The following is a 24,917-nucleotide window of genomic DNA, read 5'->3' as shown; positions in this document are numbered from 1 at the left end:
TGTTGTGTTGCTCCATGAATAAACCCTGTTGTTGATCACTGTGGATGAGGATAGCTCTCCAGCACTGGAGCCTTTGGAGCTTTGAGCAAAGCTACAAAACCTAAGTGACTGTACATGAGGACAGCTAGCAGCTGCCACCGTCAATCTCACACACACACACTTACACACACACACACATGCACACACAGTGACTGAACTGGTCCTTGTTGAGCACAGAGCTCATGGCTGTCCCTGGATAAGACACACGCAGACGCACACAGTGAAGGAAAACACCAAGAGAGAACGTCTCCTGACCTGCCATGGGAATCTAACCACCGGGCCTATTCTGTGTACATGTCAAAAGGACGGACCTTTCGAGAGCCAAGATGAAAGTTGTGGACACCATTTCAGTCTTTCTGCTGGTTCTGGTCACCTCAACTGAGGGGATGCAGAGAGGTACGTATAATAGGCTTTTAAATGCTTTAATGAAGAAAGCTTTTAAAACTGTCTTTCTTAGCAGAAGTAATCAAAAGTGTCTCAGGATATTGTAAAAAAAAAAACACATGTTGATTCTGTATAACAGTTTTCCCTTCATAGAGGTTTATAAGATGATGTGTGCTTGGTAGTCTACATTAAAGGTATTTACCATACAGACATTAAAACGGGAATATGAAAAAAGGACAAGGATAAAACATATATGTGTTTTGCATGATCTTACCTTTAAATGTGTTGAAATACAAAGGACTCAGAAAGACAAAAATCAACACTGTCAACAATGGATAGGTGAGGAAAGATAAGTATCTTGCTGAGCATCTTCTATTCTCACTCTACTTTTTTCTGTCAAGAAAAACAAATATTGAGTTTCAACACATGTCGCTGTGAGATCAGCTATTTTCTACCACATCCTGTAGGGAAAAGGAGAAGGTGTTTATAAGTCTTCGCAGTGTAAATGCGACTAAATCTACATCCTTCCTACACTCTGGCATATCCCCTGAGCAGGCTGTTGTAAATGTGTTTAGGAACCGATTCACCAGCACCACCACCACAGCAATACTGTACACAAACATGATGCATTTTGTATACTTTTATGCGTAGAAGAACTTGTACACTTTATTAAACCTTAGTGGTTTTACATGTATTTGTAAAAACCCCTTCAGTAAAAAAAGAAAAATGGACAGTTCATTGAACGCAAAGACTTGGAGGCAGTAGGTTCGGCCTTGGGATTTCAGGACATGTGAGATGGGCACCGTATCAAATGCTGGCACAACTTTTACAGTCACATGCACCGGCATCCAGAGCAGGCTATTGACATACAATACATGTTTTGTGAGTACATACAGAAGATTGGCTCAGAGAAACAGGTGGTGTAGATTGTGTGACATTCATTCAGGGAAGTATTGTAGCTGGGATTGGGTTGCCATGGTGCAGGGCCGGGCCTGGCAAACGACGTGTGATTTGCGTTGTCAGTCAGTGATGACAAGGCTGAAATGAATTTGGATGGCATCTTCGTGATGGGCCAAAATGCTTTAGGCATCCTGTCAGTAATAAATTGTGCTTACAAGTGAGAAAATTCATCAACCTGTTGAGCCTGCTCACGCTCAAAAGGCGTCACATACCGCCATTCGAGAAGTAGGCCTCTGCGTCTTTATGCCAACTCAAAAGGCACCTTAAGGCATCGGTTTAATCCTTTTCATCCATCAACAATGTTAGTCCACTCGCATAATTGTTGGAATCTAAGAGCAACAGACCTAGGGTGGATTCGCCAATCAAACACAGGACTTTTTCCCGAGTTTGAACTCAAAGTTTAAGTATTTTAACTGACACTTTATGTCAACATGAAACTAAATCGCTGAGCTATATGACATTATGTCAATAGTTAAATATTTCCATTTCCATTTTGTAATGCCAAACCATGATCTTTTTCCTAACCCTAACCCTAATGTTGTTGCCCATACCTAATAGCAACCATTTAAAATCTTGAAGACTGAAAATAAGTGTAATCCTCCGTGACTCAATCAACCACATTTTTACAACAGGCGACTGCAAATGAATATTAAGCAACTCTGTATTGACAAGTCGAGTGAAACTGAATTATGACTTTACTTTTACTATTATTTTTTGATCTGTTGTGGTTTTGAGGCTTGGGTTGTTTAGCAAAGCTGAGTTGTTTGAAACATAATAGTTCACTTTAATGTGCTTTCCTGGGCTGACCGCGCTTTTATTAGCTTGTTGATTTCAGTAAAATTTTATGTGAACAAACAAATAAAATGGGTGTTAATCATTATTAATGTGTCACACCAAAGAAAGATGTAAAGGCCGCATTAAGTCACATGGGTCTAGTTAATGAGAAACCTTTCAAGTGTTAGGTTTTTAATAAAGTGTTGACAGCATTAGCTAAATCCATTTATGATTACCCACGTTAGAAATGGTTTTATGGTGCCAGTCAATACTATAAAATGTGCTTCAGGATGAATTAAGACCAATTAAATGATAAGTTAATGGGGTTTTCTGTGTGAGAACAAAACTATACTTTTTGTTTGTCTTCTTTGACCACTTGATAGAATCAAGTATAACAAACAAGTATCTGGTCTGCATGATTAAATCAGGGAGATTTACGATTGTTTTGGTCAGGGTGAAAAATAACGTAGAGGATGAAGTGTAAATCAAAGCAAACAACAAATGGATGGATTTCACTGGATGTTATAAGTTAAAGGCTCTACAGAAGGCTGGGACACATGTATCTTTATAAAATGTCATAGCCATTCATGCAGTCATTTTAAAGACATTTCATACAAAAAATGTTAAGCTGTTGGTGGAACAAAGGTCATTGGGGATTCATCTCCTGTGGAACATTGCTTTTTACAAATAACTAGATAACAATTGATCCAATTGTCTATGAGATATTCCTGTCATGGTTTTGGCAGGAAGGTTGGACCAAAACGCAGAAAAAGAGGGAGTAGATAACAAAAACTTGGGCTTTGAATTCAGAAAAACTGATGAAAAGGACAGTTTAACACAAAAAAACGAGGGGAACCAGATAAAAAAAAACGTGAACAAAAAACTGAAGTGAGTACAGACCGGGTGTGGGAACAAGGGCACCTACACGAGCAGGAACACTTGGAATCAGGCAGGGACGAAATACACCACACATCAGAACCAGACAGGAACATAGACGACAAACCGACAAAAAACAAAAGGAGACACAGGCGTATACACACAAGAGTAATACTCACTGCTGGAGTGGACAGGAAAAAACACAAAGGCAGAAAGTGAACACAATCATACAATCACACAGGCAAGAAAAACAAAAACACAGGAAGTTAAAACCAGACAAGACAAAGAGAAATGATTTCAAAATAAAACAGGAAACAACATCACGCCAGGAACATTTCAGCCAAGGACCAACAAAGCATGTACTGAAATGAGATGTTTCACATTGCTTAAGGAGAAAGCACGGTTTCGGGATCCGTGATCTATTCATCAGTCAAACAGCAGCAGTGGCCTGAAGTTGGGGGTGTGGACGTTGGCCAACTTTTCCAGCTTTGTTATTGTGAAATCTTTGTTTCACAACAGACACAACAAGCATAATGTCCTCTAAACCTTAATCCTTTCCTCTTTTCTTCTCTATTCCTTCTCCACTTCTCTGATCGTTCCTTCCCAGTTCAAAGAAAGTTTAAAACAAGCCTGATGTCTTTGATCTCGATCCACATACAGTATAAACAGTTTCTGCCACTGTGCTGCTACTATCTTTCTCCATCTAGTTCCTTTTGAACAGGGCTTTTCTTTGTTTTTACTCCCCCTCATTTTCCCCTCTTCAATAAATCCCCCCTGAGTTGAAAATAAATACACATCAGACCACCTAACTAATACTGAGTTGACCCCTCAAAATAATCCCTCTTCTCTTTTTTCATACAACTCCTTGACAATATGAATTAATAAAGCTCACATCTTTAATCTGGATTCACCTGGTTTATATCATAAAGAACACCCAGTTCTTCTTACTTATAAAAAGCCCACTTATTTTTTAACAAAGACCATCTGTGAAAATGAGAAGGTTAGTGCAGGGAGAGAGTCAATCCTTGGAACTTGTATTCAAATGTTGTTTTTCTAGCCAAATTAAAATGAAAATAAAGCTAAACCTCAAGAAGTCTTTCTTTACCGTCATCATAACATCTCCCAAATATTTATCTTGTTCTCCTCTTTCTTCTTACTTTATATAATTTAGCAAAATCCCCCCCAAAAAACAGACTTTTCGTCTCCTCAAGGCCATCCTTCTTCTGCAACAAGGCTGATAACCTCTGATCTGGTGGTCCCAGCATTGATCAACAGTCTTAAGTAACCGGTACAGATGACTCAATCTAAAATAAGAATGCCAAAAAGGCCAAAAACATTTGGCTGAAAAGATGCAGCTGTGTACACTTCCCTGAGTAAGACTGTAATGTACTGTAAAGCAACAACATTGTCAATTTTATAACCCATCTTCAATGCTACAAAACGTTGTGCATTAGTCATTTTGTTTTTCAGATAATTCGCTGTTCAGTATATATATTCATCTGCTATGTGATTCAGCTCAAATACTGCAGTGCACACACATTTGTTTGTGTGATTCAAAAGATATGAAAGTGTTGCTAATTTGTATTTGACAAGTCCCTTTATTCACAAACATGACAATACATTTCTTATTTTGTAACAAACATCTTTTCTTTTAATTTGTTTCACACCTAGCACCTCGTATCATCACCTTATTGGAGACAGTGGACATACTTCTGGATCACAATGCCACCTTCATCTGTGAGGTGGAGTCCCGTCCCCCTGCTGAGATCACTTGGACCAAGAATAACCAACCAATAATGTAAGCTCAAACCTACAGCATTTAGAAACGTATCTAATATTGTGAGAAATACTGTGATGTCTTTTCGTTAGGTGCTCTTTCCCATTATGGCTGCACCTTTAGCTACTTACTTTGGCAATCACAAGGCTATAGTTAAATGCAAAATGCCGGTGAGATGAGCTGACTTGTTGCCCAGCAAAATGCTGACAATAACGTCATTTTTAATGTTGATGATGTCCACATTAGCCACTTTTGGCTAACACTGGACAAAATGTATCAAATATCTGTAGCACTCAGAGCTTATTGCAAGGCTGACATATTCCATTAGTCAGTAAAATGCTAGTAACGCTAGCTGCTAATGCTGACCATCACACTACTAATATTTTAAAAAGTGTGTTTTAAGTATAGCTGTGTTGGTATTGTAGTTACATTACATACACAGCATGGATTTGTATATATTGGATGATTTAAAAAATAATTCTTAATATAAACTTCCCTTCATGCACTCCTTTTTGTCATACCAGGTACTATGACACCCGGTACATTACAAGGGAGCATGGGCAGATGCTAAGCATTCCTCGTGTAAGAGACACAGACAATGGAGAGTACTGCTGCATCGCCAGTAACGGCATTGGAGAGGCAGCCAAAAGCTGTGGAGCTCTGCAGCTCAAGATGAGTATGTCTGTCTTTTTTTCAGGATCTATATATTCATATTCCAATCACAGTAGCATTGAGACAAAAGGCTGAACCACTGTATCTTTTGTTCTTTCCAACAGAGCCACAGATCAAACGCCATCCTACCAATGTTACCCTATTGGTAGACTCCAAAGCAGTGCTGCCCTGTGTTACCCTCGGCAACCCCAAACCAGATGTCACATGGCTCAAAGACGATGAGATTATCAAAGTATGCTTCTTTTTTTAATTCTATATATACTGTAGACTATATATACTGTATATTACCATAAAGGATTCTGAAAACCCTCTTCTTGACTTGGTTTCTAGGGTCCCACAGTATTACAGTACTTACTTTGAAAATAGTTCAAAAACTGTCTCATCTCTCCCAGATCAGTGACCGTGTTACCGTTCTTGACTACGGTGGATTGAAGATCCATAACATCCAGAAGCAGGATGCAGGACAGTATCGCTGCGTGGCCAGGAATAGCTTTGGTTTGGCCTTTTCAAAGCCTGTCACCATAGAGGTCCAGGGTATGTATTTTAACCTTGCTTCACTCTCTACGTCTTACACAGTATGTACGTTGAGCCGGAGGAATATAGATGTTTGGTTGCGATATATGTATGTGAGATTGTGTCTACATGTGTTTAGCTCCAGCACGAATCCTGCGGGTTCCTAAGGAGAAGCGAGTAGCCTATGGCAGCCAGATTTCCCTGGAATGTAACGCCACAGGAAATCCGATCCCGACCATCACCTGGCTCGAAAATGGGAATACTGTGAGTGTTCCGGTTCAGTGTGTTGTGTAAAATCGCATTTTTGTGGGGGTTGCCCCACATGGGTTTCAAGATGTTCCTTGACTGAGGCTGTGTTGTAGCTGAATCCATTGTAAATCTACATATTTATCCCTATCAGGGTCATAAAGCCTCTAAACCTCATAAAACAAGACTCATTGTGGGAGCTCTATTCGTTGTGGCTATGCCCAGTCCTCAGACTCTCATAAATGCTTGCGATCTCACTGGGAATATTGTTGTCTCCTTTACAATGGTTGTGTTGGCTCAAATGTCATTTACCACAGCCAGCGTCAGAGACATTTTTATCACGTAGCTGACATTGTGACACATTGTCAGCCAGAAAGGTCTTACATAATGGGAAATCACTGACAATAACAGTGCAGATGGTCTGGAAAACCGAACATGCATTGCAGTCCAATACAATACTCACATAAAATTGAACAAAAAGCCTTCATTTTCAAATAGCATAGATCCTGAACCTACTCGGTAGCATTGTCAATTTTGTCAAAACCAAGTTAGATAGCAATCCAAAGACCAAATAATCGACACAGGGCTCAAGAAAAAAAACATTTGCTAGCTATCATGCATAACTTCAATAATGTTCCTGCAGTGGATCGATTTATACTGTCAGACATACAGAACTGCATTGCTGCTGCAGCTAGCTACACATCACCATTAGGTCTTAAGGATTGATTGCAGTCTACAGAAGCAACACCCTCCTTTCTTAAGAGGTTGAAGCTAAATTATGTTGTTGTCTTTTGAGCTAACCACTCCCTCCAAAAACACAGAGTAAGTCCTGAGTGCAATCAATATATTTCGACCCCTGGTGGCGACAGGAGCAAAGGAGGAAGTCAGGTGACATATGAAGAACAACAAAGTCCACATAGGAAAAAGGTCAGGGAAGATGGACCGGTCCAACAAACAAATAGCTTTAACTGTGGGGACCACTGTTCATATCCGTATGTGAAAGAACATTGCACTTTTTAACATGGATTAACTTACTCATGTCTCCTAATTAACATACCTACACCAACTTGTTAAAAAAGCACTTTTTTGAACTCAGTCATCTTTTCCTTAAGATAGCCAGTAGTTGTATTTCAATTTGCTATTTTTCGATTGCGCAACATTTACAGATGTCGTTTTATATGTAATTGGCAAACGATCTATTCTATCATTCAGGTACAATGTGAGGACTCGTTGCTGTACAGCTTTGCATGCCAACTGTAGTGTTTTCGGTAATGTTATCACAGCTGTCGACGTGTCTTGATCAACATAACGGTTAAGCATAGCAAAGAAGCAACTTTCTTTATGTTTACAGAGGCTTGAAAAGATTGCGTTCTACTTAATACTACACAGTGTTATCGGCTTTAATTGGATTGCCTTTTCAAAAGGAGCCAGTGGGGTCTTAGGGAGTTGAATGGTTTGTGTTAACTGCTGCAAAAATCTGGCATGATGGACCTACAGCCATCTGTAAGGTGGTCTATGTGGAATTAACATCTGTTACAGAGAGCAGATTTATTATTGAGGTAATAAAAAGATGAACAACAGTAGGAGACACAGAATACATGAACCTGCTGATAACATTTTTTAAACAAGCAACATAACTGTAACAGATTTGTCCCCCAGAGTGCCAATTGTCTAATTGCCAAGAAGCGTGCTAAGTTTATTCATCCAGTGATTATGGTCTAACATGTGAGTCATTACAATGGCTTAGTTTTAACCCCCCCTTGCAGTTGAAACAACATCAGGGACATCAGGAGAAGACATTACTCTCAACTCGTGCCAAGTGTTTTTCGTTTTTTTGATTCTTGTTTTTTCTTTAAACACCAGGACAGTTAGTTGTCGACTTCCTGTAAACTGGAGTCAAGAGAAAAGTTAACATATCAGACCGAAAATGAAAAACAGCTCTATTAAAATTGGAGTTTTCATAGTTGAAATTACATTCTTGACCTTCTAAAGAATGTTAAACAGGACTTTTTTTGCAATCCAACAAACAAGAAAGCAGACATCTATAATGTGTTCCATTGCGGGCAGACATACACTGCATAACGTCTGGGTATTTAATAGTTCTTGGGTGCTAACTACACTGTGATTACAAGCCCATAATACTTGTAAATAAAGTGTGTGTTTAAATGACTGTGTGAGCTGCTTTCCTGGCACATTGTTAAGGTCATTAATTTCAGCGGGGCTGGATCAAGCTCGTCCCAAAAACAAGCAGTGTCATACACAATTTTAAATATAGACACGTCACACATCAGCACCCACACTCACAAACACTACACACTGACATGATGTATATATATATAGATATATATAAATATATATACAGGCGTTGTGTGTCGATACAGAGACTAAAAACAACCAAGACATTTTATGTAGTTACATTTGTCCGGTCTAAATGCCAGGGAATATTTAAATGTTTGAGATGTTCACAAGTGGTTATATTAATGCCAGACACATAGTGTTCTGTGGACACTCAATTTAATAGCTCAACACCCGTGAGTCTGTGATATACTTAGTGTATGAACACTGTAGACATTAAACCAGCAATTTTAATTTCATTCTAATTTTATTATCTGTCCTCAACTCAATACCGAAGTGTTAGTGGGAATCAAATTGAACAACTCAAAAAATACACTGGATATTAATCCTAAATGTATGAAGTGGCCATATAACACAACACCAAATAAGAAACTTTTTCATAACATGTTTGCCATGAAAGCTTTACACTGTTAATATAGACTGTCAATATGGATGCCGTATAGCTGAGTTGGTCCCGAAGGGTTTGAATCCGGCCCAAGGCCATGTGCTGTGTGTCTTCCCCTCTGTCTCCCCCTTCTCTGGTTGCCCAAAAATGTATTACAAAAATATATATGTACGTCAATGTTGTGATTTTAGGCTGTTCTGCTGCCCCCTAGTGGACTGATACAAATGTATGGGGCAATTAATGCGAGAGGGCATACTTTTTTATGTTATATTATGACCAATTTTGGGGTATATTTGTCTTTGCATGATGACCTGGTTCTTCTATTATCTCAATTTATTTGCTTTATGTAGATCTCAGGTGCATCGGTCGAAGAGACTTTGATAGGAGAGGTGATCCTGTCTGTTCTCAAAGTGACCGTGAATAAGCCGGCCCTGTTTACATGTGTGGCCGCAAACAGACACAACTCTGGAGCAAACACTGTCAAGGCAACTGCTAAAGTCACTGTCGCAGGTACCCACTCTTTTTCATCTCCATTCCACTCCAAAATGACAGTCATAGACACTGGTAGCTCTTACGCTCGTGTGTCAGGGGGTTGTTTCTGCTTTGTCTTGGGTTATCTTAGCTGTCATTTAAATTGGTTTAGCTTCAGCTGTTTGCTGTCCTCCCCATTTGGTTGCTACTTCAGATACACTCGCCCCCCCATGACCCCAGTCCTCTAAAACAAACACCCACACATGCCTTGTTCCCTGACCACACACACTGTCCCTCCACACCTGGTTGTCCCTTTCCATCCTCACAGATAGTTATGTCTTCGTAAGAGAAGCACAATGGTTGGTTTTCTCTTCCTACAGAAACTCATTTGTGCCTTTTTTCCTACACTCTTCACCCATTTCCTCCTACTTGTGTGTCTCCAACCAACGTCTTCCGGATATTGCCACTTCCCCATAGAGTGGAGGTAAGAGAAATGTGCTTTTCTTTTTAGAAATACTCTCAATGTCCTCTTTTTTTATTTACTATGTAGTCAAAGTGCTAGTCAAGTGAGAGAGTCCAGCCAAACCATGTGTTTCATAAAAACGACATAGAACATTGCCTGTCAGCTGAAGACAATACACATTTTAGCTCTGGCAATAAACTGCATCGTGGCCCGTCAGTCACCCATACGGTGTGAGCTGAATTTGAACTTTGCTGAACCACAGCACACCCCCAAATCCCACATCTGGACTATGTAACTGCAGAAAGAGACCGAGGAAGATAAAGATAGAGAGACAGGAGAAAGAGAGTAAATGGAAATGTTGGCCTTGTGTCCTGTTGAGATTTTCTGAGGTAAGATTGAAGAAAGAGACAGTGGATTATAGGTCATAGACAGAGGATCAGGCGTAACGGCTACATTTTTCCCTTTTCTTTTTCTTTTATTGTCTTAAGTATATTGTTTTCTGCACTGTTGGAAGAGCCTGAGACTTGGGGTTTTCATTACCAATGACTACACTGTAGATATAGAGCATATGACACTAAAGCCTTTGAATCTTTAGATGTACATCCAAGACCACATATGGACCATATACACTGTAGAATGTATGAACAGAGAGAAAGTAAAGAGAAGGAGGACATGGTATAGTGAGTTGGTGCGGTTGATAGATTTACAGATCAGATTTGAGTTTAATGGTTTAACAACCAAGGAGGTGACATCTGGAGTTTGTAAGTGTTGCGGTGCAAGAGCAGGCAGGGAGACAACTGGAGTGAGGGCTGTCAGATAAACAGAGAGACTGTGGATGTGAGGCAGACAGAAAGAAATGGGGATTTGTGTTCATGCCGGAAGACAAACAGACATAAGAGCTGGAAAACTAGCAGGTAGATGGAGTTGCAAACAAAGAATAGGAACAAAATAAGTGAGAAAGTCAGGCTTATTTATCCATGACTGATCTGTTCAATCTAAAGGCAGCAAGGAAGTCAAACAGACAGACATGATGTAATTTCCTACAACCCTTCTACAACCTTTTTCTATTAACATCTGGATTATTTTAGAGATGTTGAAAGATGTAGACCTTTTCTTTTTGTTTGGCAAATGCACACAGCTCTGACTTTTGGTCAGCTGAAAAAGTGAGAGAATGATTGCCCCGAGGACCAATAGTCAGAATCTATAAGGGATTTAGATAATGAAGGATTGTCGTTTAGTATCCCCCAAACAAGAAATAAAACCTGAAACTTTGCTATAGCCAGACAAGACCTTCCAATTAGCTATACATTACTATAAATGTTCAGCTTTAGAATATATTGTGCCTGACAAGAATATGAATTCATAATTTGTTATTGGAAGCATTGTGGTTTCAATTTGTTTTTTGTAGACCAAGTATGATAATTGTATGTCTTCATCATAGACTCTACAAGGGCGTTGCGGGCTACTGCAGTGCGTATCGTGGAGATGTGTGCCGCAACATACTGCAAGATGATCTGCTGGTTTTCTTCAATTCATCCCTCTCCGACCCGGAGGACATGCAGGAGTACCTGGTTCAGAGCTGGTGGACGGATTTGGAAGGACTCAGCATGCTGTGTAGTCCAGCGGTGCATTCGCTGCTCTGCCACTCCTCCTTCCCCGACTGCAACCCATCAGGGTTAGGACCAGCGCCTAAACCTGTCTGCAGGTAGACCATGCTTCTTTTTGTGTTGATCTGATAGTGTAATATTTTTTGTTTCCGGAATACTGAAGAAAATATTAACACAGTTTTGTGATATTTGAAGCGTTATTGCACTGGCCAGAAATTAAAAGCTAATGTAATGCTATGAACGAACGACAGGACGGCCGCATGGCTCCGCGTCACCATCGGTAAACTAAAGGTGGCTAATGTTCGGTGTGATGACGTTTAGTGGTCCTATTTAGTTGCTTGGTAGCATCCACCGTTTATATAACACATAAAAGCTTCAGACATTCGAGTTTTGGACACATTACTACAACACTCTATAGGAAAGGAAGAGAGCAGCATCCACATGTATTTTCTTCCTTTATGAAACAGAGAACACTGCCTGGCGGTGAAGGAGCTGTACTGCCATAAGGAGTGGTATGTGCTAGAGAGCAGCAGTTCAGTCCAGCCAGGCTTCTTCAGCTCCGTCCCCGGGTCACACTCTCCCAGTTCACTTCTGCCCAACTGTCAGGCTTTACCAAGTCTGCACACAGACCCTGATGCCTGTACACATGTTCCTTTTATAGGTAAGATATCCCTCGCTAACATCATTTTCAGTAGTGTTTGTTTTCAAAATGCACATACTCTAACAAGGGGAAGACTTTGGCCAATTTCCAATGCCCAGACTTTCTGCTTACAAGATCATAGCACTACTACATGTGAAATCCGCCAAACATGCATTTTCCCTAAATCAAAATCAAACTCAAGAAACAGTCATGAATAGGTTTGTATACAGCAGACACAATGCAGTACAAAAGAAGGACTCTTGTATCTTGCCGTGGGAGATGGTAACTAACACACTGAAATCAAGATCAAAACATTACCTCCGCTTACGTTCATTCTTTTCATTGTTCTGCTAGAATCTGCCAGATATAACATTTGTTGAACCTGTACTGCAGAAACAGCTTGAGCACAGCAAATTCAGCATTACATCTTTAAGGAAATGAAGCGTTGTGAAAAGAAAAAGCAGGAGTTGTCTGGTTGCATTTGCTTTCAGCCAAATAAAGCTGGGCCTGCTTGACTGCAGGTCACTGATACTTATGAGGTCATTAAGAGGGTCTGAGCAGCCAAGCCAATACATACAGCTGCAGGCTAGTGTGTGTGTGTGCGGTATAGGCTTTATCAGAGCCATGGTATTGTGTATGTTTGCTCTGTGTCAAGGGGTTGGGGAAACAGGACCCAAGTGCAGTAAAACAAAAGGGAGGCAAGTATGGGTCCAAACAAAAGGCGAGCTGTATTTAAATTAAAGCTGTTTCAACCAAAAGAAAAACCTCACCAACAGTAACCAGGGGACACAGGGACACCGGGAACAGGAGCAGACAGACGGACGGGCAGGAACAGGCAGGTAACATGTACAAGATCAGCTAGGAAACGACGACTACCAAACAAGAGACAAAAGGGGAACCAAGACTAAATACGCAAGGCTAATCAGAAGACCACACACAGCTGGAGAGGGGAGGAGAAACACAGGGGCAACAGGTGAACACAATGACACAATCAGGGAAAGGAGGGAAACTCAGACAGGGTGTGAAACTTAGCATGACACAAAAGGGAAAACATTTCAAAATAAAACAGGAAACACAAACGAAACAAGGATCATGACACTCTGTAATATACCGTGGCCCTGAAGTGCAAGTCAAAACAACATTTCACAAAACACAACGACATTTCAAAAAAACACTTCAACGTTTCAAAAATTAGGGAAAGTGTATTTCTTTAGGGAAAACTCTTTGTTTGTGATTGGACAGAGAGTAGTGTTTTGTGAAATGTTGTAGTGTTTTTTGAAAGGTCATTGTGTTTTGTGAAATGTCGTGTTTTGTGAAATGTTGTTTTGACTTGCACTTCAGGGCCACCGTAGTAATACAATATTAAATGCACTGAATTTACCTTCAGCGCTATACTGATTTCTCCATGATATATTTTTAATTAAACTGCACTTAAGATTGACTTCTATTCTTTTCTACATTACAGACATCAAGAAAGATCAAGTTACAGGTAAGTGTAGACACAAATATATTTGCTTCATTTAATTCCTAATTTACTAAACAGTTACTGTGAAATCATATTAAATCCCATCTGTTTTCCTGTTCAACAGCAACATGCTACAACGACAGAGGGCGTTTCTACCAAGGCAGCGTGAATGTGACAAGGTCTGGGATACCGTGTCAGTCATGGAGCCAACAGGTAATGTGTTTCTTGTGTGTATGTGTGTGTGTGTACGCATTACTACAAAATGCGTTGAACTTCAATATGCGGTGCAGATACAAACAGAGTTGATAACCTTCATTCATAGCAAGGACGTCTCCAAAACGAATACCTGTGTTTTTTAATCCAGGAGTCGAACTAAAGTTTGACTCATATTTTGTGTGTGGAAGTTCAGTTTTAAATCAAACATTCCTGACCTCTAACCAGAAACAGAAAAAGACACAGAAGTGCAAACACACGCACGCACGCACCCCCCCCCCCCACACACACACACACACACACATGCACACACACACACACACACACACACACACACACACACACACACACACACACACACACACACACACTCCCCTTGGCCAAAAAAGCCTGTTTATGTTTTTATGGCTTTGCGAGAGAGAGAGAGAGTCTTTGAGGGTGAGCTGTTACTACTCTCCTGTGCAGTGTGTGTGTGTGTGTGTGTGTGTGTGTGTGTGTGTGTGTGTGTGTGTGTGTGTGTGTGTGTGTGTGTGTGTGTGTGTGTGTGTGTGTGTGTGTGTGTGTGTGTGTGTGTGTGTGTGTGTGTGTGTGTGTGTGTGTGTGCCAGGTCAGCAGAGAGGGAGGGGCTCATCATGTCACATCCTGCCTCTGGAAGCAATTAGCTTTCACACGCATATGCTGCAGAGACTCCATCAGTACCACACACACACTCTGACATGTCACACTGCTCACAGACATATGTGTGATATCGAGAAGGTTTGCTCGCTAATGCGATTCATAATTCTCTCTTTGTCCTTTCTTTAACTCCAAACCTTTTTTGGGTACACTTTTATTTCACAAATACATTTAACTATTTGTATCCCTACACAGTAAACCATTTGCACAGTAGAACACATGGTACTGAAAAATAGGAGTATGATTCCTACAAATTATTGTAGTAAATTATTTTGATACATTTTTCATTCTGAATCATCCCTTAGGGATCACAAGTCCAATTCATGACTCATTCATGAATATCTACTGTGAAGTGTTGACAGGAGTCTCCATTTCAAACAGGCCGGATTGAAAAATTGCCCAAGACATGTTAGCCAACGTTAGCTTAACTAGTTGCTAGCTTGCTGCCAAAATTAGCAAGTGAGAGTTGTCATTTTACTGGACAAAACCTTGTTTAGAAAAGTGTCCTTTGAAAGAGTAATGTCTATTAAAAAGGTTTGGACACTTCTGGTTTACGTTAAAGTCAGGATGTAACCCTTATGAGCTGATAGAGTGAGATCAGCAAGAACGTAGCATGTGTTGCTTCCAGCAACATTAGGGAATTGTGTGATATGATATGGGTTGGTGGCCAAATTTAAATTAAAAAGTAGGCTTTTAAACATGATCGGTTTATTTTCATGATTATGCTTAACTTCCTGGCCAGCATCAAAGCCTTCATTTCCTGTTGCAAGTATCATAATAGCATGAATGGGATAATGTCTTGCAGAACAGTTCTCCTAGAGGGAAATGAGAAGCTGATTGCACCATTTTCATTTTGTTTTTCCCTCAAGCTGAAATTATCTATTTGGTAGACCCATACAGACAAATTTGCATTAAATGGGTTATTATCACGTTTATCTTTTGCCGGCCCTGGTGGGAACCTAGCACTTTGTAAATTTCCAAACACAGGAAAATGCAGACAAAAAAATCTAAAGGAAAAACCTTCAACAGGAATATCTCCAACTTTCAACATTATTCAAAACATTTATTTTGGATGAATAATCTTTGATCCATGATGCTCCATATTGATATAATGGTGGATTTATAGTTAAGGTTAGCTGTCACATGCCTATACGTGGTCCATTAGAGTCACAGGAGAAGCAGCTGTTCCTAATATCTCGTACGGTCAGTGTCGTTTTTTTTCTAAAAGCAACATTATCCAGCGATGGCTCCGTCCAAGGTAATCATTTACATTTTGCACATCACAGAGCAGATGTTTCTAAGCAAATATTTTTTATAGAGAATATAAAATATTCTGTGCATATGAGTCTTGCAGGAAATGAACCCAAAACTCTAAAGTTCCCACAGGTCATATATTATCCTCCATAGTAAAATCCCATTTACGTCAAGCACATACTCAACACACGTGTAGGCTGTAGTGTGTATAAAGCACAATGAGAACTTTCCTTATTTTTCCTGAGTCATTGAGAAAGTCGGCAGGAATGTTGATTGAAAGGCACACTATGTCTCATCTTGAACTGGAGCATTAATTCCATATGTTAATGTAAACATGATACAAGATGACTACATTTAGTTTTCTTAAACATTTGACAAAGTTTCAACCTCTCTTTGTTGGGAGGGAAGCATGATAAATAACCATGTTCTTCTTTTTAAGTGACCACTTATGGTTGTTAGAATAATGACTCCCGATTGAGCAAAGGCTCAGGTAGTGTGACATTGCTCAAGTGCCACGTAACCACTTTGATGAGAAGGTTGGTGGATGACTGGAAAGGGAAGACTGCTGTCCACATCCCATCTCCTACAAACACTTAATTAAAGCTTATTTGAATCATTTTAACAGTTCTCAACCTACACCAAATGGTTAAAACTAACTAAGTAGTTTCTGACGCTACGGAAAAACTATGTATCCTACTGACTATGTTCTGATCACGAAATGCCTATATGGATTTTTTCGGAAGGCTGTGACAAATTACCTATCATGCCATTCTGGTTAAATATACATTCCTGGCACCAGTAGGAAGTGTACCATGTGGGAAGTTTGCTTTACAAACACATCTACTGTACAGCAGCACATGTGTTGAATCCAGCAGCTTAAGCTCATATCTTCATACCCTAAGGGACAGGTTGGACCATTGCTCTTTGATGACTAAAGCTCATGAAACACAACGACACCAGATGTTTTGTATTTGAGTTGGCAGTCTTATATTGCGGAAACAAATACTCAAACTCTGATGTCCCTTACTTTAGATCATTTTAAACACTCTGTAGTCATTTAACTGTAACCTTGCTGTAGACCTTAAACAGGGCCTTGATGAGTGTATTACAATTATTCGAATTGGATTTGCCATTTAAGGTTTTGAGTCAGACATTTCTTGGAAAAGTTAAAACTCACTCCGTGGAAAATCTGCCTTCAATAGCTCTTCTAGGAAAAACTTACAGCTATACATTTAATGATAAGACTGAACCCTCAAGACAAGTTTGGTTTCTCTGGAGGCACAGGCTGGATCACAGATGTTCTTTCTTTAGCACTGCAGGAAGTAAAAAGAAGCAACGGTAAACTTCTTAAACAACATGAAGTGAAAGGGTCCTTGTTCCCTGTATTACTACTTCTACATTCCCATAGTTGTTTTTTTTTAGATGAGTTCAACAAAGCTCTTATTAAATTAAATTCACTTTATTCTTCTGGGTTGATTTTCTCCATATTTTTAAAAATCTATCTTCCTGAAGGTTCCCCATCAGCATCGCCTGTCTGTGGATGTGATTCCAGAGTTGAAGAGCTCACATAACTACTGCAGGAACCCGGGAGGAATCAGCGAGAAGCCCTGGTGTTACACCTCAAATCCCAACATACGCTGGGAGTACTGTGCTGTGCCACATTGTGGGGAGACAATCATAGCATCAGGTCAGTCTTCTGCCGTCCTTTTTCTTACAAAAAACACACCATTCAAAAAAATCCTATAGGATCTTCCCAATTAGCCACTACCATATATCTATGTACTAATCCACCAGTCCACCAACAAATGGCAATGTTTTTGTTAATCAAGATTCTTTATATATTTCTTAGAGATGACTCCAGAGTCACAATCCCCCCTTCAGACTCCTCGTCTCCCTCTCACGACCACAGTATCTTCTCCAGCTTACTCCATGTCCGTCATCGTCATCATCTTGACTGCACTTGCAGCTTCGGTCTTCCTTATCATTAGCATCCTCGCCTGCCGCAGACAAAGGAAGCAGTGGAGAAACCGGAAGAGGTATGATAAAGACGAAGCGTGAAGGCTACGTACCAGTATGCTATACCTTTGAGGTATTATGATACCTAACAATAGAGAGCATTTCATACCCATCCTGTAAAGTTCAAAAACTTCACAGGTTCAAAAACTTCACAGGATTCACAGTTTTTTTTGGTTGATACCTTAAACATTACAAAGCATTGAACAATACACAGTCCTCAATTTGACCTTGAGCCTTTGTTTTTTTATTTCTCACTCCCTCTATCTCTCAACAGGGCGATTGAGACCCCGACCTTGAGCGCTCTTCCATCAGAGCTCCTGCTTGATCGACTACACCCCAACCCCATGTACCAGCGGGTTCCCCTACTGCTGAACTCAAAGCTTCTGGCCCTTGAGTATCCTCGAAATAACATTCAATATGTTAGGGATATTGGAGAAGGAGCCTTCGGACGGGTTTTCCAGGCCAGGTGAGGGGGGAGGCAGTGGGGTAACAGATGTTGTCTATATAGCGATTCAATTGGAAATTCAAAGGAGAAGAAAAGCATCAGAGTTAAACAATGAAAACGGAGAAGTTGCAGAGCCTTCCACTCTGAAATGGAATATTTTTTTGCAATAAACATATGTTAGACACATTTGTAATATTGCCATGTCATGCCAGGGGGCTTACATGATGTAGTGGATTTGTCTCAGGCACAGTAAGAGAAAGCTTCAGACAGGATTCGGACAGAGTGAGTTAGTAAGAGTGTCTTAACATGGCCACTGCTCTTTCAGAGAACTGCTGCATCACTTATAAAGTCACAAGGAGAGCTGCTACAGGTTTCAATTTCACTCCACCGTGACACTGTTCACAGCAGGCGCAAATGTGTCCAACTAATCCCTATGATCAGACTAAATACCAGACCTGGGTCATACAGTAGTTGCATTTTTTTAAATGTCATAAATCAACTTCTTGCACACCCAAATCTATATTTTAGGCTTTATGTTGGTGTCTGAAGCTATATATATATTGGGGGTAAATAATAGTACAGGCTAAGCGTAGCACAGTATTCTACTAGTTGATGGCATTTCCACAGTAGCACCAGATTGTAGCCATCCAGATCTGGGAGATGTCCTTGATGCTTGCTGGTAATCCCTTAATGAGAACTGGAATGGTGCAATATATGGACACCCCTGAGAACATAATACACACTCACATGCCAACTGACTAAGTCACAAACACACACATAAATACACTCATACCTGCATGCATGACCAAAAACAGGCATGAATGTGTGAATACAGACTATGTCCTGCAAATATATGCACTAAATGAGTATAGATTAACATAAAAACACAGGCAGCACATGTGGTGGTGAATATTCATGCATAAATTGACACACACACACACACACACACACACACACACACACACACACACATGCAACAATGTACTCAGAGACCTAAATATACCAGAGGAATACATAACTTTGTGTGTGTGTGTGTGTGTGTGTGTGTGTGTGTGTGTGTGTGTGTGTGTGTGTGTGTGTGTGTGTGTGAAAACTATATATAAATCCACACTGAGAAAAAACGTGTTGACTTTAGTTTGCCCCTCTAGTGATCCAACACAGGAAGTGTGTGTGTGCATGTGTTTCCCTCCAAGTGATTGACATCTGCAGTGCCTGCACATAAGCAGTTACGGTGTTTTGCTAGACTGCTTGTTTTTTCACGAACAATGTCTTTTTTACACAGACATATCCATATATATATATTTATATATACACATATTATACACAAAAGCACAAAAACACAGGACTGTTTATGACTAAGTGTCTGAATATATTTGTGCGTGTGTGTGTTGCAGAGCACCAGGCCTGCTGCCAATGGAGTCTTTCACAATGGTGGCTGTGAAGATGCTGAAGGAGGAAGCCTCAGCTGACATGCAGAATGACTTCCAGCGAGAGGCAGCGCTGATGGCTCAGTTTGACCATCCAAACATTGTTCGACTTCTAGGTAAGTGTGTTTGTGCGTGTAAAGGCCAATACTCACTCACAGCTGGTTGTTGAACCAGTGTGTTTGCTCGCTTGAAAGAGAAAAGTACAAAAACAAAATGATTAAAAAAAGGCCATCTCTGCCTCAACCAAATACATTTGAAGTGTCACAATGTTGTACGAATTCAATGTTATTGGGAAGCATCATTTTCAAATATGACAGAAATATATATTGTAATGATTATTTATCAGTAGAATTAAGAATAAAATCTTGGAGAAAGGTAATGTGTACACAGTTTTTCAAAAAAAGAAAAGAAAAGTAGGCTTCAAAAGGCCAAGAGAGCAGAGTTTCTTGCTGACAGTACATGCTAACATGAGGTTTGCACTACGTTGAAGAACAATCCTAAGAGTGCCTTAGGTGTGCAGTTCTCCACACCTATTAAAACCTATGAAAAGGGCGGAGTTAGACTCTGATTGGCTGAGAGGAATACACCCAGCTGCTCTCAATACTTAATTAGCAGCCAATCACACACTGTAATTCTTCTGAATGAAGTCTTTGTCCTCAGATCTGTTTTGCTGTATTGCTATATAACGTGCTAGAGATAAGGATAGGACTGTTTGCCAGGAAACAAGAGCCTTAACTCTAACTCTAACTTGGCCGGAGTGAAACAAATGTCCTCTTTTAAAGTGTATCATTAATACAGTCCATCTAATCTAATACAAACTGCTCTCATCTAAATATACTTCCAGGAAGACATTTAGAGATACAACACACTATCCGACACTGAGTAAACAGGGCCATAGATCATCCGCTGTGCTGAAAGAGGTTTGTTGACTTTGGTCCATTTTATGGCTCCAGTGATGGTAGAATAGAAGAAAATCCACATCTATTATTTTTTAGATTATATCAAACAATAGTATCTTGTTTTCAGAGTGCTAAAGTCTCTGCTGCACATGAAATCAGAGTTGATCAAATTAACCTCTAATTACCCCCTGGACTAATAATACATCGCAAATCATGTGCAAAATAATATCATCCATAACTTGCTTGTGTCAGAATTAGAGATGCCATATGTCTGCCTGTCATTATGTTGTCGCATGTGCAGGATGGGGCCTCTGCGTTCTGTATATTTAGCGATGGAGAAAAGCATTTTGAGCCAGCTACTGACCTTCAGCTGCTACTGTTGATTTTCAGACCTTTGTGCGTACAGCCACACACACACACACACACACACACACACACACACACACACACACACACACACACACACACACACACACACACACACACACACACACACACACACACACACACACCCAAGGGAGCAGTAATCAGAGCTGGTTCTCTGGGGAACAGTCCCCGATCTGTGACCCACAAGACTTGAACTAACTGGGCATGACCCCCAAGCCTCCTCTTGTCTCCAAAGGTTAACTGCGAGCATGCTGTAGTTGCAGTTTGTGTTCTGCATATCTGTTAGAGGACAAAGTATTATAGTTAGAAACTAAACTAAACTAGGGAAGGGATCGTGAATGATCTAACAAAACAAACTGCAAACAGATGCAAAACAGCTGGAAAGAGACAACATGACTTACTGGAAAACAATTTTAAAAGGACATACAACAATGTGACGAAAGAGACTCAAAATTTCCCCAAAAGCAACACAAAATGACTACAAGGAGACTACAAAGAGAATTAAAACGACAAAAAACGATACAAGAGACAGAATATGACCATGAGATGACTACAAAGAGACAAAGAAAGACTGAAATGAGTCATTACAAAGCACAAACAGTCCAAAAACGACTACAGGAAAAGGGGAAAAACAATAACAGATGAAATTTCTTCAGAAAAACCAAAACATTTGGTAGTAGTAAAAACAAAAGAGACACTCAATGACCAAAAAGAGACTCAAACAACTCCAAAAATCTGAAACAACATGATGTTGTATTTTTCCAATGTAAAGCTGCTTTTCCAGATTGCTTTCCTTGTCTGCAGACCTGGTAGTTTGTTTTGAAATGTCCTACAGAGCCATAAAGTACTCACAATCTGATGAAGGCCAAGTCACACTAAATGACGCGTCTACAACTTCTGCAGGGCTGCTGGCGCTCTGCACAGCCTTAACAGTGTGTGCACGAATTCCTTTAAGCCCTTACAGCATAAACAGCAATGAATAAATAAACAGGTAGACAGCAACTCTTTTATGGAGTTAAAGTAAACAAGTAGTAAATAAATAGAATTCATTTGGACATGCCATGCTCGAATATTCTCCGATGTAACCGTTAGGGGCCTCATTTCTGTCCTTGTTTTGTTGTGCATTGATTCATTGGTCATGCAGACACACCTTAAGGAATTGTCAGAATGAGTTGTTCAGGAATGAGGAATCTAAAAATGTTTTTTCCACATCAGGAGTGCAAACACGTCCAGAAACTTCTCTTAAGTTCTTTGTATCATAATTACATCTGAGATGACCACGAGGTGCTGCCACTCTAGGACACTCCCAATTATAGAAATCCTCTTTTAATTACCCGTCGTTCCCCACAACACAGACAGCTCCAGAAGAACATAAGGTTAATTTAGAAACACACTGTGTTTACATGACTGGATTATTTATGTAAGACTGTACATCGTCTATGCGTAAGAGTTTATTTGTGCACATCACAGTCGTCTGTGTTTATGTCTAGGCCGAATATTTATTTACCTTCTACAGGGAATGAACTTACTGTATGATACTGAAGATAAACACACTTTATACTCAGCGTTTTTTTAATGATGTCACAGATGTGTTCATGTGGTTGAATTTTTGTGTTTGTACCCTCAAACCTTAGAGGATTTTATATCATGATCCATGCTTTGTCCCCCAGGTGTGTGCGCAGTGGGTAAACCCATGTGTCTGATGTTCGAGTACATGGCCCATGGCGACCTCAATGAGTTCCTGCGTCGCCGATCTCCATGCCAATCGGTGCGCACCCTGAGCCGCGCCAGCCTATCGGGACGCAGTTTCTCCTCTGAGCTGGAGGCGGGACTTCTCACCTGTGATGAGCAGTTTTTGATATCCAAGCAGATCGCCGCAGGAATGGCATACCTCTCGGAGCGCAAATTCGTGCATCGTGACCTCGCCACCCGGAACTGCCTGGTTGGGGAGGAAATGGTGGTGAAGATCGCTGACTTTGGCCTGTCCAGAAACATCTACTCGGCTGATTACTACAAAGCCAACGAGAATGACGCCATCCCGATTCGCTGGATGCCCCCTGAATCTATTTTCTATAATCGCTACACCACTGAATCGGACGTGTGGGCCTATGGCGTAGTGCTATGGGAGATTTTCTCCAATGGGATGCAGCCTTACTACGGCATGGGTCATGAGGAGGTTATCTACTACGTGAGGGACGGTCACATCCTTGGCTGTCCTGAGAACTGTCCTATGGAGCTGTACAATCTGATGAGGCTCTGTTGGAGCACACACCCGTCAGATAGGCCCAGCTTCTGCAGCATTCACCGGATACTGGAGCGTATGCATCTAGCCACACAAAGCAATAATGCTGACACAGAGCCTGACTGCTAACAGGTGGACGTTTCCCCATTTTTTCTGTCCCCGGGCACGTTGACTCATGTAAAGATGCTGCCTAAAAACACATGTTAAAGGAACACTGGCACTGAGCCCAAGCATACAAAGAATACTCAAACAGTAAAGTGATGTCAGTCATTTTCTTTGCCCGATTTCTTTTTTTCCTTTTTTTATAAGAGAGGAAAGGGAGAAAAGAGGACAGGTCCGCAGTTGTAGTTCAAACCGCGGACACTGCCATAAGGACTCTAGCTAAATGACTCTACATAGGAAGGAATGTCGCAGGTTTCTCAATGCTGAAAATTCACCAGCCGACATCCATCACACCGGTCTGTTTTATTTCTAAACCATGTAAGATGAACAGACCAGATACCAAATGTAAAGCAAATGGGCGGGTTTGAAAGCATCAGCGTGTGTGTTTTTGTGTTACCTGGGCCAGACGCGCCAGAGATGTTTTTATTAAGACGTTTATCTTCTTTTTTGACACAAAGCAATTCAGATATTCAACATTTGAGTCATTCGTTTGCATTGACTTTGTATGTAGTTGTGCAATGGGAAACATTTGCTTCACGTTTGGTGTGGACACATCGCAAACCTGAACCCCAAAGCCTTCACTTTTGAAGACTTGTAGCCACTATATCATGCAGATACAGCCATAAGATTTGTATCCACTCAAACACTATGCTTCATTTATTGCATGACTGCTTGTTTTTTTTTTTTATCCCTCTTTATTTTGAACTGTTACGAATGGACTGACTCAACATTAGGTTAAGACAGTGAATGAGACAGGACAGGTTCAGTACCTGTCCTGTCTCATACTGTAGTAACTACGTTTAAAACACCGTTGTTGTTATTGTCATCTATAGTAAATTCCACAGTGGCACACAATCACTTTAAACCATTGCTGTTGATTGTTTTTTATAGAAAAGATGCTATTCCATTTTTGGGCATTTTCATTGTTGTTCTGATCTTTGTCTTTTTTTTGTGTTCATTTTTCTTTCTTTGACACACAGAGTGTGTCCTAACGAGTAGATTGCAGCAGCATTGGTAAAAATAGTCTGAAGCTCATTAATGAATTCTTCAAACGTGCGTCATCATCAAGCCCACGAGTCTGTCATGAAGAGATTTGTTTAATTTCGCGAAATACTTTATTACTTAATGTATTATAGTGTCTAAAAATAGTTGAAGTGAAGAATGAGCAAAGTGTCGTCGAAGTTCTAAAATAACCTCGTAATTACAGTTTAAATCTTTCATTGGTTCCTAAAAAGATAGAAAACTCTCTTTGGGATGTAATTTTGATCTCTGGTGTCATTTCAACAGTTTTAAATTAAGTTAGTGTTAAGTATATTAGGACTGAATTGCAAACATCTGTCGTGTCATCAGTGTTTGTCATGTGGATTACTCAAAGCTGGTTTTTGTTTTTCTTTAATCAAGACATTAATCACAGAAACATTTTATCTTGTCAACTTGAAATGCTTTTCAGATAACTTAAATGATGTCTGAATGAACCATTTTGGATATGTGTTACATTACATAATGATGCAGGTTTATAAAGTATGATGTTCAAATGTATTGCTTGCAAATAAACTCATTTGCTTTTGAA

General features: G+C 40.2%; 2 protein-coding genes across 2 annotated transcripts in view; one reads left to right on the top strand and one right to left on the bottom strand.

Moving 5' to 3' along the window:
* rassf6 (Ras association domain family member 6) overlaps positions 1-12,997 on the bottom strand; it is a 23,062-nt gene extending 10,065 nt beyond the window's left edge. Inside the window, exon 1 of the mRNA XM_063889598.1 lies at positions 12,933-12,997. The gene's annotated coding sequence lies outside the window, so the exon portion shown is untranslated. The remainder of the gene's footprint in view (positions 1-12,932) is intronic.
* Positions 118-24,917, top strand: musk (muscle, skeletal, receptor tyrosine kinase). The gene is made up of 17 exons (XM_063889603.1): positions 118-435; positions 4,705-4,831; positions 5,335-5,486; positions 5,587-5,714; positions 5,875-6,016; positions 6,135-6,259; positions 9,332-9,491; positions 9,930-9,936; positions 11,357-11,620; positions 11,990-12,183; positions 13,628-13,651; positions 13,752-13,840; positions 17,282-17,456; positions 17,619-17,805; positions 18,060-18,251; positions 19,625-19,773; positions 22,614-24,917. Exons 1-17 carry the CDS (start codon positions 366-368, stop codon positions 23,312-23,314), a joined length of 2,886 nt encoding a protein of 961 aa, XP_063745673.1. The 5' UTR covers positions 118-365; the 3' UTR covers positions 23,315-24,917.

This window comes from Eleginops maclovinus, chromosome 8 (assembly GCF_036324505.1).
Source record: "Eleginops maclovinus isolate JMC-PN-2008 ecotype Puerto Natales chromosome 8, JC_Emac_rtc_rv5, whole genome shotgun sequence".
Taxonomy (NCBI): domain Eukaryota; kingdom Metazoa; phylum Chordata; class Actinopteri; order Perciformes; family Eleginopidae; genus Eleginops; species Eleginops maclovinus.
This window is presented reverse-complemented; position numbering and strand designations above follow the sequence as displayed.

Coding starts and splice junctions, on each gene's coding strand:
- musk (XM_063889603.1), top strand. CDS start 366: ATGAAAGTTGTGGACACCATTTCAGTCTTTCTGCTGGTTCTGGTCACC. Junction 5,487..5,586: donor AGCTCTGCAGCTCAAGATGA/GTATGTCTGTCT, acceptor TCTTTCCAACAG/AGCCACAGATCAAACGCCAT. Junction 13,841..17,281: donor GTCAGTCATGGAGCCAACAG/GTAATGTGTTTC, acceptor ATCTTCCTGAAG/GTTCCCCATCAGCATCGCCT.